General features: G+C 34.5%; 1 protein-coding gene across 3 annotated transcripts; it reads left to right on the top strand.

Moving 5' to 3' along the window:
* Positions 2,808–13,863, top strand: LOC109830186 (protein STICHEL-like). 3 transcript variants are annotated; one of them, XM_020397366.1, is made up of 8 exons: positions 2,808–3,231; positions 5,285–7,288; positions 7,840–8,035; positions 9,962–10,462; positions 11,391–12,024; positions 12,520–12,589; positions 12,709–12,881; positions 13,559–13,863. In XM_020397366.1, exons 2-7 carry the CDS (start codon positions 5,369–5,371, stop codon positions 12,805–12,807), a joined length of 3,420 nt encoding a protein of 1,139 aa, XP_020252955.1. In that variant the 5' UTR covers positions 2,808–3,231; positions 5,285–5,368; the 3' UTR covers positions 12,808–12,881; positions 13,559–13,863. The 3 variants fall into 3 exon arrangements, with proteins under 3 accessions (XP_020252955.1, XP_020252954.1, XP_020252953.1); XM_020397365.1 differs by having other exon boundaries at positions 2,809–3,231; positions 5,350–7,288; positions 7,840–8,059; XM_020397364.1 differs by having other exon boundaries at positions 2,810–3,231; positions 7,840–8,059.

The raw sequence follows: 13,995 nt of genomic DNA, 5'->3' as shown, positions 1-13,995 counted from the left end.
GTCAAAGCCTAGTTTACTAATATAAACGAGTTAGGTTAGGAGATGCAATTTTTGTGTAGATTCCAGATCTAGATCCAAATTCTCTTTAAAACAAGGTCTGAGTTAACAAGGAAGCGTGCCATAAACCTAACCACTTAAGAATATATACTATTGGGGCAATTGTAACCTACCAGATCTCTATCGGTTTCATATGAACAATTTTAGATAGAGCATGTCCACTATAAAGAGAGAGGCGTTACAGGCACACCCTTGGCACACCTTGGGCCACACACCCCCTAGCCACAGTGCAGAGGGCTCCACTTGAGATTTTTAAAAAAATCTCAAGTGGGGCCCCATGCACTGTAGCCCGAGGGGGGGTGTGCCTGTATCATTTTCTCTATTTATATGGTGGTCTAAAGATAGTCCCTATATATTTTCTACTGATTTTAGAGTTAATAATTTTTTGGACAACCAACTGTCCACTTAATAGCCAAACAGCTTGTCTATTCTACTTGGAATAATTACTATTAACTCCCCTATTTCTACCAGAGAGAAAAGAAAAAACTAAAAAAGAGAGAAAGCTAACATAAACCTTCTTTAGCGAGACAAATTAGATCAATAAGTATTATAACAATCTAAATTAAACTAATATAATCCTCAGATTGATTACTCATTAATCCTGTCTTCTAGTTGCATGTGAGATATTAGCTTACTAGTGTGGTCCCACAAATTAGGGTGACATCCAGTTGAATGAAGTGGGAGAGTAGTGGGCAAGAAATAGGATCATGTCCCCTTATGCTAGCAACCCTACCCTAATGTTTTTCTGGGCCCATTGTAAATCATAAGAATGATACATGTTCAAACTCCACTTGAGAAGTTCACTCATTTAAACTTGAAAATTTTCTTCAATTAGCTAGAGTAGTATTATATATGGTAACCTCATTTACTCAATCCAAAAAAGGCTAGACCATTGTATATTGATTAGAGGAATTTGGAGGGATGTTAAAAAATTGGAAGGCCATACCCTTGTATGCTTTTTTAGCAAAAAATTAATACCCCAATATATTTGCTATCCCTTTCAATTTAATTTATTCTGCATTTAAGAATTAGGTTAGGGTATCATATACAATATCATAAATGTAAATTTATGCTGCATTTTTATTTTTGATTTATATTTTATATATAGGAAGGATTTGAAAAAGGATCATTATTATGGAAGACGGAGAAAAAGCATCCTTTTACTTCTAAATTTAGCAGCTTAATTGCACTTAATTGCCTTATAGTTTTCCTTACTTTGCTCTTATATATCCTCAGTTATTATATACCCTCATTTATTTTAGCAACATGTATACACGAGTAACAATCCTATCAAAGCACCCCATTGTAGGGGGTGATCTGAACCCTTCACTTGAACTCAAGGGGTGCGGTTGGACATTTACTTACCCCTCCCCACCCCACTCCTTTGTGGGTTCAGATCCCCTCACACTGTGCGGGAGGTTCTGATAAAATTAGTATTTCTTATAAACCCTAAAAGTTATTAAAACTTGCACTTAAATACTCTCAAGTTTGCATAAGTGAGGGTATTTAATTACAAGTTTTAAAAACTCTAGGGTCATTTTTGAAACTTTAGGGTATATAAGTGTTATGAAAACAAGTGAGTATATATACATGCAAGTTCTAGAAATTTCAGGGTATATAAATGCTGCCAAAAATAAGTGACGGTATATAAGTGAAAAGTGTGGCAAACTATAGGGTATTTGAGTGCAATTAAGCCAAATTTAGCACCGTACATTACCAATGATTTTCTATTAATCTTTAGCAAATTGAACTCCCTCTTCTCATCTTTACTAGTATTAGTTTCTTTTTATGATTTTTTTACCGGAAGCACTTCTCAAAAACAAATATAAAATCACAAGTTCCCCAGTTAATTTCTAGCTTTACCAAGAACCTTGTGTACAATTTGTATGAAGAGCTTTGCTACAGGAACCCAAAATATGGGACCAACAGGAGAGACACCTCCCTTGTTGGTCTCATACTTTGGATTAGGGAATTTTTCTTGTATGAATAAAGAACTAACAATGCATTAATTAAGTTGAATTGAATTTTTATAATTCTCCATAAACATCTTATCACTTGATAAGGCATGTCATGAATGTAAATTCCAGTTTGGGTAATAACGAGAAAAGCATTATTTATTACGCCCATTTTATATTAGGTCAAAATGTGAGTAGATATCTTTAACAGTGCACACACTAAAGGGTTAAGGAATTGTTTGGGACAAAGAGAGCGATAGATGACGGCATGGATTTAATAATAAATTGCATATAAATTAGATTTACATCAAACCCATTTCCTGATTCTCTTAATTTTCAAGAAACCTCTTAATCTTACAAATTCAAGAAAAGAACCCTCATCTAGGACAAATTTTAAAAACCATCCGAATTGCAAAAAATTCTTAAAAAACGACATCTTTTAAAAAAAATTGTCAAAACCGACCCAGTGTTAGTCGTTAGAATGAAACTGAGTCGGTTTTGATAATTATTTTTAGAAAAGATCAAAATTTGTAATTATTTGTCAAAATGGGTCTATTTTCAAAATTTGTCCCCTCATCTACGATCATTATTGAAACACTTAATTTTGCCGTGCATTTTGATGCTTTAGACATGTGGACCGATATCCCCACACATTATTCTGGATTAATGGTTTCTTTCAACCTTCAAATATGTGAATTTTTAAATATCTATATCTCTTCAGACATCTATTCAGCGCAATCTCGTAGACATTTGAAGAATAAAACTTCATTGTAAAACAAACAGCATCATCAATGATCATAGATGAGGGTTTTTTTTGAACTTTTTGCAGGAGGTGGTCTCCTGCAAAACCGGATGTAGATAAAGGGGTTCATTGAAATTTACCCTTGTTTTTGAGGGGAGAATTCAGCAAACGGGAATCTTGGCGTTTTTGGGGTGGAGTTATGGATTTCACCGCGACAAATTGAAGAACCCTAAATTAATGCCGAAATCACTGAGATCCACAGCTCTTCTCTTCTCTCTATAGATTCTTTCAGTAGACCCTCACATTCTCTATGACCATTTTGGGCATTTTCGCTCCGTATCCCAAGATCCCACCTTTTCTTCATATTTACTAAGTTTTTTATGTTAATTAAAATACCCAGATCGAGTTTTTCGTGATCAGCTCAGAGATCTGCTCAATTTTTGATTTTGATGCATTGGGGAGCTCTTTCCACTTAGGGTCAGTTCATGGTTACTAATTTGCTTTCTTTCAAATTTCTGCATCTGTTGATGGATATTTTGGTGTGTTTTTGGTCATTTAATGGTTAATTAAGAGACCTAGCTTTTACTTTTGGTTATTATTGGTAATGTACTAGCTCATTGACTTTTTTAGTGTCATTTTTTGTTTTTTCGCTAAATAAAGACTTGAACTTTCCACAAGTTAGATTATGGGATATATGGGATCATTTCTTTTTTTCGTCTGCATTTTGTCTGCCCGATTTCATTTCAGTGGTAATTTTCTGCTCACGGATTGTTTGATGTTTCAAAGGGTTGTGTATTTTTTTGCGACATTACGAGACCAATATCGTTAGTGATTGTTGGTAATGTACTCTTTTTTTTTATTTAGGAATATTGGTTATGTACTTGACCATTGACTTCTATTTTCCCATGCTAAATATCATCTCTATGTTTCCTCTAAAAAGTTCAAGTTTTATAACAATTAGAAATATGAGATCATTTCATTTGTCTACGAATCTTCATTTCAGAATCTTGTTCTAGTGATAATTTTGTGCTAACTGGTTGCTTTCTGAAATATCACTTTTAATTGTTAATTTCCCAAATATAGCTCAATAAAGAAACCACTAAACCTAAGTACTTTGTTCTAGATTTTCTCACTTTGGCTTTTAGACCTTGATTGTTGAAAAGATAATATCTGTTTGTCTCTGCAGGCTTTAGATCTTCATAATTTTTCTTTCAAGAATGCTGGGTTTTACAATTTAGTTTTTGTTGGGATTTATGATTTTGGTCCTTGTAGGCTTGATTTTAAACCTATTACTGTGTTGATTGGATATACTATCTTCATTTTCTAGCTAGTCCCATGAGCTATTTGTTTGAACCTTGCAAGTCTTTCTTCAGTCAATATCCTACTTTTCCAAGATTCTGTGAAATTCATCCAATTGTTGATAGAATAGATGAAACATAAATGAAATTTCAAGTTAACTATGGTGTATTTTCTTAAATTTAAAAGCTGCTTCATTGTTAAATATGGTGTATTTTCTTAAATTTAAAAGCTGCTTCATTGTTTCTTCTAGTTAATTTTTGTAATATCCTTCCTAACTAATGTGGTCATCTGCAAGCTTGGAAGTATGCAGTAGTCTTTTGGAGTATATACAGGTTTTGTGTTATTCGGCAAGTTTATTCTTAAAAAAATTGATTGTTGCTCTTGTTTGAGGCATCGCCGACTATAAATAATGTCAACTGAGCCAGCATCCTTCCACATATCACTTTCTAGTTAATTTTGTTGTCTTACCTTTTACTTCCATTTTCTCACGGAAGTACCTGTATAAGTAGATCTTTCTCACACGATGGCCGGTGCTCGAAACATAAAGCTGGTTTTTATACTTTCCAATTTAAAATATTTCTTTTGAGGAAAATAGTTAGAAAATATGTAGTCATATGCTAATTTAATTGTGAAAGAAGGGATGTAAAAGAGCGAGCATGGAAGTTGGATCAAAGGGTTCTCCCTTTCCGTGTTGGGTTTATTCTTTGGAATGCTGCACATTTTCTTTTTACACAATGCCCGGTGCATGAAGCTAGAACTTGGTATTTATACTGTCCAATTTGCCATTTAATTTTTAGGAAAATAGTGATAATAATATTTTGAGGTCATATGTTAGTTTAATTGTGATAGGAGAGACTACAAAAAAGGACTATTATGAAGTTCGATGAAGTTTCTCCTTTATCGTTTGGGTTTATTCCTTGGAAACTTGCACATTTTCCTTTGAATTAGGATGATTTATCAGGAGTTATTATTACATATTAATAATCAATATTCATTTTTTCCATTGGAATATTTCTTTATCAACGAAAAGAACAAGAAAAATCAGGGGCATTCGACTAATTATCAGTATAATTTGTTGAATACGATCTGGTTATATTTGAACTCTTATTTTCCATGACCATTTTTGTTAGATCAAAGTGCTTGTGCTCGAATATGTTTGGTTGCTTTATGTTTTTCTACAAAGTGATAGGACTCTTCCATCCTACATCATTCTTCCTTATGTTTTCTACAGGTAATTTATGAGAGACAGTACCAACCTTGTATACATTGGTTATAGGACCTTTAACCTTCTTTCAGGTTTTTAAGTGGAGAGGAAATGGTGGAAACATGTGTTGCACCAAGTGAACTTCACTTGAAAAAGGAGCTTACGGCCCTTCAAAAAGCACATTATTTACGCGACCCCGAGACTTGTTCATCTTGGAAGTCCCCTTTGAGCTCCAATTCATTTAGTGCATCCAATAAGTTGAATTATGGAAATGGTCTTGCTGGTAAAACAGGAGAAAGTGACACTCGAAAAATGCTTGAAATACCACCAAGTGATATTGCACAGAAAAGGGTTTACCTTTATAATTGGAAGAATCATTCTAGTAAATCAAGTGGCAACATGATAAAGTTAGATGATGATGATAGACAAATATCAATTGAAGACAGTCTAGAAGACAGCTTCAAGAATGCTCACAAGGCAGATTCCACAAGCATCAGTCATCTTGAGGTTCCTTCCAATATCTCTAGTTTCAGAGGGAGAAGATCTAAAGCTCCAGTAAGAAAAACCGTAAAAAAATTGAGAAATGCAGTTTCTAACAAACAGGTGAAGAAGGATTTGGTTTTCAACACAGTCGAACAATCTGAAGATACCGAATACTCCAACTCTGAGGATTTGATGCAGCTAACACATGTGCTAACAAGTAAAGCAGCTCATGATTCTCTTTCCGAGTCACCATTATTTTCTGGATCAGGATGTGGAAATTGGTCATACTCCTCGAAAATCTTGAGAAATATTAAAAAGGAGGTGTCATCACATTCATGTACTCCTGCATCAACTAGCTCTTACTATAGATATTATGGAGGTCGCAATGCCAATATCGAGTCATGGGACGGAGCAGCAACTTCAATAGAAGGTGATGAATTGGATCAGCTAGACTTACCAAGAACTCAGGGGTGTGGCATTCCTTGCTATTGGCCAAAGAGAACTAAAGAGAAGGGTTGTGGAGGTTTTGTTTCTCCGTCATTATCTGATACACTAAGGAGAAAAGGGAGCAGCTTATTTTATAGCAACAAGAGATCACCTGGTGCCCGTAGGCAAAAGTACCTTTCGAAATCTTCACAAGGTTTGCCATTGTTGAGTAATAGTTGCGGTGAAGGTAATTCTTCATTAGATAGTGCAAGTGATGAAATGTCTACAAACTTAGGGGAGCTTGAGTTGGAGGCCTTGAGCCGATTGGATGGACGAAGATGGTCAAGCTGTAAAAGCCAAGAAGGATTACAATCTGTTCAATCTCAAGAAGTTGACATGGATTCAACAGAACATAAAAGCTTGAGCCAAAAGTACTGCCCGAGGTCTTTTGATGAAATAGTTGGCCAAGATATTGTTGTTCATTCACTTAATAACGCCATTCTAATGGAAAGAATAGCCACTGCTTATCTTTTTCAAGGTCCCAGAGGAACTGGGAAAACAGCTATAGCCAGAATATTTGCTGCGGCGTTAAATTGTTTGTCTACTGAAGACAATAAACCATGTGGATCTTGTCGAGAGTGTACTTCTATTTTCAGTGGAAATGGATCAAATGTGAGAGAAGTGGATGCTATCAACAAGAAGGGTATAAATAGAGTAAGGTATCTTTTGACGAACATGTCTGTGGGTAAATCAGTTTCACGATACAAAGTTTTCATTATTGATGAATGCCACATGTTATCTTCTAGAATGTGGTCGGCATTTATGAATATTCTTCAAGAACCACCTTCTCGTATTGTCTTCATTTTTGTGACAATTGATCCGGACAGTTTGCCTAGGGCCATTATCTCACACTGTCAGAAATATCTCTTTTCTAAGGTTAAAGATGTTGATATAGTTTCCCGGTTGAGAAAGATGGCTTATGAAGAAAATCTTGATATTGAATTAGATGCTCTAGATTTGATTGCTTTAAATTCAGATGGTTCACTGCGGGATGCTGAAACCATGTTAGACCAGTTGAGTTTGCTGGGCAAAAGAGTAACCACTTCACTTGTATATGAGCTCGTAAGTTTATTTTCTGCTCTATCCCTCATCAACTTGATTCATACTCTTTATCTTATTTATTTTTTCAGGACTTGAGTTTATAAACTGCTGATTAGTTTAGAGACTTCACTTTTTCGTTTCTTGACTCGGGTTCTCTTAAAAGCGGACATATGAAGAAAATGGAAGCGTTCATTGCGCCATACATATCTTGAATTCACTGATAAAAAGATTACATTTTTTTTCAAGTAGATAAGAATCTCAATGATATTATCCTTTCAACATATGAAATATTTGTCTTATAAGTCTGATGTTTTGACAAAACTTTTACTACTAGCTTCAATTTGTACTCATTAACTGTCAACTAATGGCTTATCAACAGAATGTTGCCTCTGCAGAATAATTGGCTTAGAATAAATGAATTTTCTTTAAAAAGTGAAGTCGGCATAAGTCTGAACTCATCCAATATATTAGTTAATGGGTTATAATACAATTATTCAGGCTTGCCTATTTTTTTTTCAGATGAGAATTTCTCAATTCTCCAACCATTCTTATTGCGCTTTCAAAATTTTCAGATTGGAGTAGTCTCAGATGAGAAATTGCTTGATCTTTTGGAGATAGCAATGTCATCAGACACTGCAGAAACAGTTAAAAGATCGAGAGAGTTCATGGATTCTGGTGTTGACCCAATGGCTCTGATGTCTCAATTAGCTGCGCTCCTAATGGACATTATTGCTGGAAGTAACCAGTTGGCTGATCCACAATTTAGGGGTATAGCACTTGGTGAAAGAAGTTGTGAGTTCTCCTTGTCATATTGTTTCTTAATGCTATATTATATTGAAAATTATATGTTAGTGGCTGTTCATCATTGGAGTTCAAAATTGTCCCTGAAATCACCACAACTCAGTTTTTGTTCAGTGACAGGGAAATGACGCTAGTATAGAAGCCATAACCTGTAGATGAAGAGCATTAAAACACATATCAACCCTCATACATACATTACATAGTTACATACATACATATAAAAACTTAAAATTGTATTTTAAATCTGAACATGTTGATGGATGGTTTTTAGAGAAATATATGATATTCACCTAATGCATGTTCTTGTAGTACATAAAGGTTCGCTTGCTGGTGTGGTTCCAGAAAGTTTCTAAAATAGATGAATATACATCATGTTAAACAAGAACGAATATTTGTTCCTTTATTGGAGGAACCCATTTTGCATGTTTATATATTTTATGAATTTGCTTGGTGCAAAATTCTATCCTTTTAGATAACACATTTCCATATTTGGTCAATAACGATCTGATCAATCAGCTACCTTCTAAACATATTTTGTTAGAGGCAAAACTTTAGTGGAGGTCCGTGAAATATGGGTAAAAAATCATTTAGGTCCTTACTGTTTGTAAGTCATCAAATAAAGACGGTTCCTTTCCGAAAAAATCCATTAAAAACTGCTTAGCACGTTAAAGTTGTAATTTTTGAAAATTGTTTGCTGCCCAAGTCTTTCATGTTTGAAATGTGTTCTCCAAATCTTAATATTTTGAAATTAGTCCGCCAAATCTGTAGGTATTTTGATATTAGTGCCCTAAAACTTCATACTTTGAAATTAGTCCCCCAAATATGTTAGATGTTTTGAAATTAGCTCCCCAAATATTTCAACCTAGTGCTATTTAGAAGGACTAATTTCAAAAAACTTGAAAGATGTAGAAGACTAATTTCAAAATATGAAGGTTTGGAGAACTAATTTCAAAATATGAATATTCAGGGAACTAATTTCTAAACACTTAAAGTTTTGGGGGACTAATTTCAAAATATAAAATTTTGGGAGACTAATTTCAAAATACAAAAAATTTGATGGATTAACATTTAGAGCCGGCGTCAGAGAACCACCTTGTTACCAGAATGAGTTCAACTTTACTTTTGGTTTTTCCGATATTAACACCCCCCAAAATAAAATAAAATAAAATAAAATAATAAAATAAAATATATTAATAAAACCAAATCTTTCATCTTTTGAAATTAGTCCCCCAAATTTTCATATTTTGAAATTATTTCCCCAATGTTTAAGTGTTTTGAAATAAGTCCTCGAAGTCTTCATATTTTGAAATTAGTCCCCCACAATTTTTAAGTTTCGTAAAAATTAGTCCCTTTAGTCAGCACTAGGTTGAAATATTTGGGGGACTAATTTCAAAACACTTACATATTTGGGGACAAATTTCAGAATATGAATATCTGGGGGACTATTTTTGAAATATCTATAGATTTGGGAGGCTAATTTCAAAATATGAAGATCTGGGGAACACATTTCATAATATGAAAGATTTGGGGGACTAATATCCAAAAAGCCCTCTACTTTTTAGTCTAATAAGCAAGGAGTAGGAAAGAGCAATCAATTTTCAAAAATGACAACTTCAACTTGCGACATCAATGATTTTCAATGGAAATTTTTGAGTAGGATCTGCTCAGCTGAAGACAGAGCAAGCATTAAGAATCTTATTTGATGACTTACAAACATTAAGGACCTAGATAACGTTTGACACATGCTTCAAGGACCTTAACTGAAGTTTTGCCTTTGATTAGATATGCTCCAAGTAGAACTTCATGATTTTGTCTAAAATAAACATGTAATAGGGTAGTGAAGTTTAACTTTCCCCTCTTCAGTTGGTCTTATTGAATCCTACTGCTTTTTAGTAAATGAAGACGAGTTGAAGAGATTAGAAAAAGCACTGAAGATTCTCTCAGATGCAGAAAAGCAACTAAGATTCTCAAGCGAGCGTTCGACATGGTTCACTGCAGCTCTACTACAGCTAGGCTCTAGCCAAAGTGCAGAATTTACTCAATCAAGCAGTAGCAGCAAACATAGTACAAAAGAAATTAATGATGGCATAGACAGCGGGGCTAAGGATTCATCTTTCACAGTCCAAGGGTCGAGTTCAGCACGAGTTTCTAGAGCAAACAGCGGATATTCTAGCCCTCAAAGCTGCTCATCATCATATAAAGTTCCAAGGAATGTGAAATTAACTTCTGCTAGATTACATGGAAATGATACTTACGGCCCAGGGGCAATAATGTGCATAAGTCCGGATAAGTTGGCTTTGATGTGGAGAAGGTGCATTCAGAAATGTCACTCTGAGACACTGCGACAACTGCTGAGCTCCAATGGGAAGCTTGTATCAATTTCTGAAACCAAAAGTAAGTTATACTTCATGTTGGCTATCGCTGAATTCCAATTTGATGCTTAAAATGTATGCTCTATGAGGTTTGCTAATAGATCTTAGGTACTTTTTCACATTGACACCTAAAACTTTCCCTAAATCCCACTAGTCTCTCTTCTTTCCCACCTCAAATTATATGAGTTGGACAAAAAACTGTCGTCTATGTTAGCCGAGTACTTCTACCATGAAGCCAAACGCATACCGAACACATTCATGACATGTACCCGTACCCAAACTTCATGGACGCTCCTTGGATATATGCATACATTTATTAAAACATGTACTTAAGTATGTGATATATGTCTTAATTTAAAATACTTGTCATGTACTTTTTGAACTTATATCCTACACTTCATGTCCATTTCTTGAAACTCGTTAGACATGTGTTGTTTTTTATCATTCCATATCCAAGTTTGAACCTTTGATTTAAAAGGGTGGTTTGAGTGTCTAGTTAAAAAATGAGCAGTTTCCAATTTATAATAATCAACATAATAAAATATAGGAATTTAAATTAAAATAGCACCTGAATTAAATAATAATAATGATCTCATGTAAATTATTAATTTTAATATATATGTAGTCGTGTCCCTGTACCCTATATTTCACAAATTTGCCATGCCCCGCACCCATACCGTCACCCATACAAGCACCCGTACCCGTTTGCATGCAACTTAGACTGTCGTATTTTCAACTTTGGTGGAGTGGGTCTTTATTGATAAGGATTTATTGTTTGTTGTTTATAGCATACTTTTTGTTTATAAAAGCAATGCCATCTATTTTTCTATAAATTTCTTTAGGAAGAATTATTCTTTTTGATGTACAAAAGATCATATTTATGCTTTTCTATTTTAAATTATGTAAAATGTCTTCCACTATACAACCGTATGACTTTCTACTTTTTGCAGGCACACTGATCGCTAGCATAGTGTTTGAAGACAGTAATGTAAAATCAAGGGCTGAGAGATACTTGAACAGCATCAAGAGTTCATTTGAGATTGTTTTGCAACACAATGTGGAGGTCAGAATAGGTCTACAGTCAAATCCCTACTCCCCATCATTCAACCATATAGAGAAAAATAGAGACTCTACTAGCTTAAAGGTTTCTTGTAATGATAAATGTAAGGGAATTCCCAACTTGCCTAGGAAAAGACTCGAGTGTTCTGAAGCTAGGCAACAGAAAACATTAGAGCAAGGGGATAGCTCTCTACAGAAACATGCAGATGTTGTCGTTGAGCATAGACTTGAAAGAGCATGGCTTCAAGCTTCAGATAAGAATTCAATTGACTTAAGCAGTCAGTCAAATCCCAATAAAAATCAGATTTTGCCTGAAAATGGTGTCAGCTGTGAGAATCATAAAATGTCTTTGATATCATCTAAACATTGGGAAGCTGAGCTGAATCACGAGGTTAAAGGTTTAAAAATCGGTGATAGTCAAGGACAGCATAAGAAACAAATTGATGGGCAAATTGATCATTATGCAATTTCTCCAAGTTTATTGCACAGTAACGGCTTCACAGCAAATTCTGACAAAGAGAATGTGTAAGTTCTCTAACTCTTTCACATAAATGCATCGGTCTATTCCATTCCTCCATTGTCTCTATAGTCATTTGCAAATAATAAAAAAATTGGTTTTTGTTAGTGACTTTGACAATGCGTATATTATGTACTTCTGTATGTATTTGTGTATGTATGTATGCATGCATGGATGGATGGAAATAATGGGCATGAGGCATACGAGCTACTAAGAGATAGACTAGTGTCGTAGCCTGTCCTCTTAGTCATATTTCAGCACGTGAACCTCACTCTCTTTGTAGCCCATTCTGCTAAAGAATTTGACAGTTTTCAACTCATACCCAATATTCCCTCTTTATACAATACGTTTGTATGTGTATACACACACACATATATGTAAGAATGTACGTATGTAACTATGTATGTATGTGTACATGTATTTATTGGACCACGCAGATTGTTTTAGGATTGTATGATCTTTAATCTATTTTATTCTGATGATCATTTGACTGTTATTTTCAGGGATTATGAGTCAGGACCTGGTTGCAATGGGTTCTTTTGTTGGCAACCACGTAAATCTTACAGTAGGAAGGTGGGATTTAGACCTTGATTTTTGTTAATAACAATTTAGACCTTGAATTTTAGTCAAATTTTTTTTATAACTTACGAAAGTTATACATCCAATGTTTTTTTTTCTTGGAAAAAACTCAGGTGAAGAAAGGAATTCATGCACAATCACCTAAGATTCGCCGTCTTCACTGCTTGGGAAGTTCTAGGTTGAAGGCATCAAAAAGCAAAGCGAGGATATAATTATCCCAAAACGTTCATTCTTCCTATACATTTTCTGTATATTCTCACAGAGGCATTCATTTTTCAATTATAAGGTACGTCTCTCTGGCTAGCTATCATACTGTTACTGCCATACTAAGCCAAATATCATAAAAGGTGTATCATACAACAGTAAATTGATTCAGGTAGCTGCTTTTAGTTTATCTATGATTTTTCATCCATGCATTAGTTTTTTTGAATTCTGGAAATGCTCCAAATAAATAAATACTTTATTTTTAAAGTCAGTTTGATTCTTATATGCCTAGCCCATTGCATTAATGTTGCCAAAATGATGTCTATTCTTAGATTAGCCAACTTGGGCATTTGTGCACTTATCAAAAGGTAGACTTTCCTTACGATCCTGTCAGTTTCATACACATTTGAGCTGAAGATATATTATGTAACATGCAAGGAATAATAAGTTCATACTCTTTGCGAAAGATAGACAATTAAAGCCTAGTTTCATTGTGAGTGACGATTGATTTATGTACTTCTGAGCTCTGTCATCAATCTGAAAAACTTTCAATCTTTGTACCCCGCAATGGTCAATGTAGTCATGTTACAGAAAACATGGGTTTTAGTTACAAATCAAATGGATATTTATCATGATGACAATCAAATGGTTTTCACTGCGACATCTTCATAACTTGTCATAAAAGCGAAGACTACTTTATCTGTTAGTTATGCAAGAACTGAGGAAGCTTAAACAAACATATGCAATTATGGCATGCAGGTTTTGAAAGGGAAAGCAGGCTGAATCAATGGCATTATTATAGAGGAAATGGTTGGGTTTGCTCCTTGACTGACTGCAAGAAATATCCCATGGCGAGGCACCAAGGAGTTAAAACTTTTTATGATAAATTTTCGTTGTATTGTTATTAAATGTAGCTTATTTTTTATTCTTCTTCTCAGTAGTTGAATATTTTTTCCTCCTTTAGTTTCTTTAAAATGCAAGTATGTATGAGTTGATATTCTGCTAAGCTATAAATGTATAATAAATCCTGCCACTGGACGAGCTATAGGTCCTGTTTATGATTACCTTCTATCTCAGTCATTTTCAATTATTTTATGCTAATTTTTTCTCTCTATTTATGATGCCTGTGTGATGCATGGGCTTATTCCTCTCGTAGACTTTGATCTCTGATTGGTTCTATGGATAGTACGAATGCC

Source organism: Asparagus officinalis, chromosome 2, assembly GCF_001876935.1.
Source record: "Asparagus officinalis chromosome 2, Aspof.V1, whole genome shotgun sequence".
NCBI lineage: Eukaryota > Viridiplantae > Streptophyta > Magnoliopsida > Asparagales > Asparagaceae > Asparagus > Asparagus officinalis.
The sequence above is the reverse complement of the archived record's forward strand: the minus strand, read 5'-3'. Positions and strand labels throughout refer to the sequence as shown.

What these genes read in the sequence shown, in the direction of transcription:
- LOC109830186 (XM_020397365.1), top strand. Translation starts at nt 5,369, where the DNA reads ATGGTGGAAACATGTGTTGCACCAAGTGAACTTCACTTGAAAAAGGAG. An exon ending in AGCACTTGGTGAAAGAAGTT is followed by an intron (nt 8,060 to 9,961) that starts GTGAGTTCTCCT and finishes ACTGCTTTTTAG; the next exon opens with TAAATGAAGACGAGTTGAAG. An exon ending in ATCAATTTCTGAAACCAAAA is followed by an intron (nt 10,463 to 11,390) that starts GTAAGTTATACT and finishes TACTTTTTGCAG; the next exon opens with GCACACTGATCGCTAGCATA.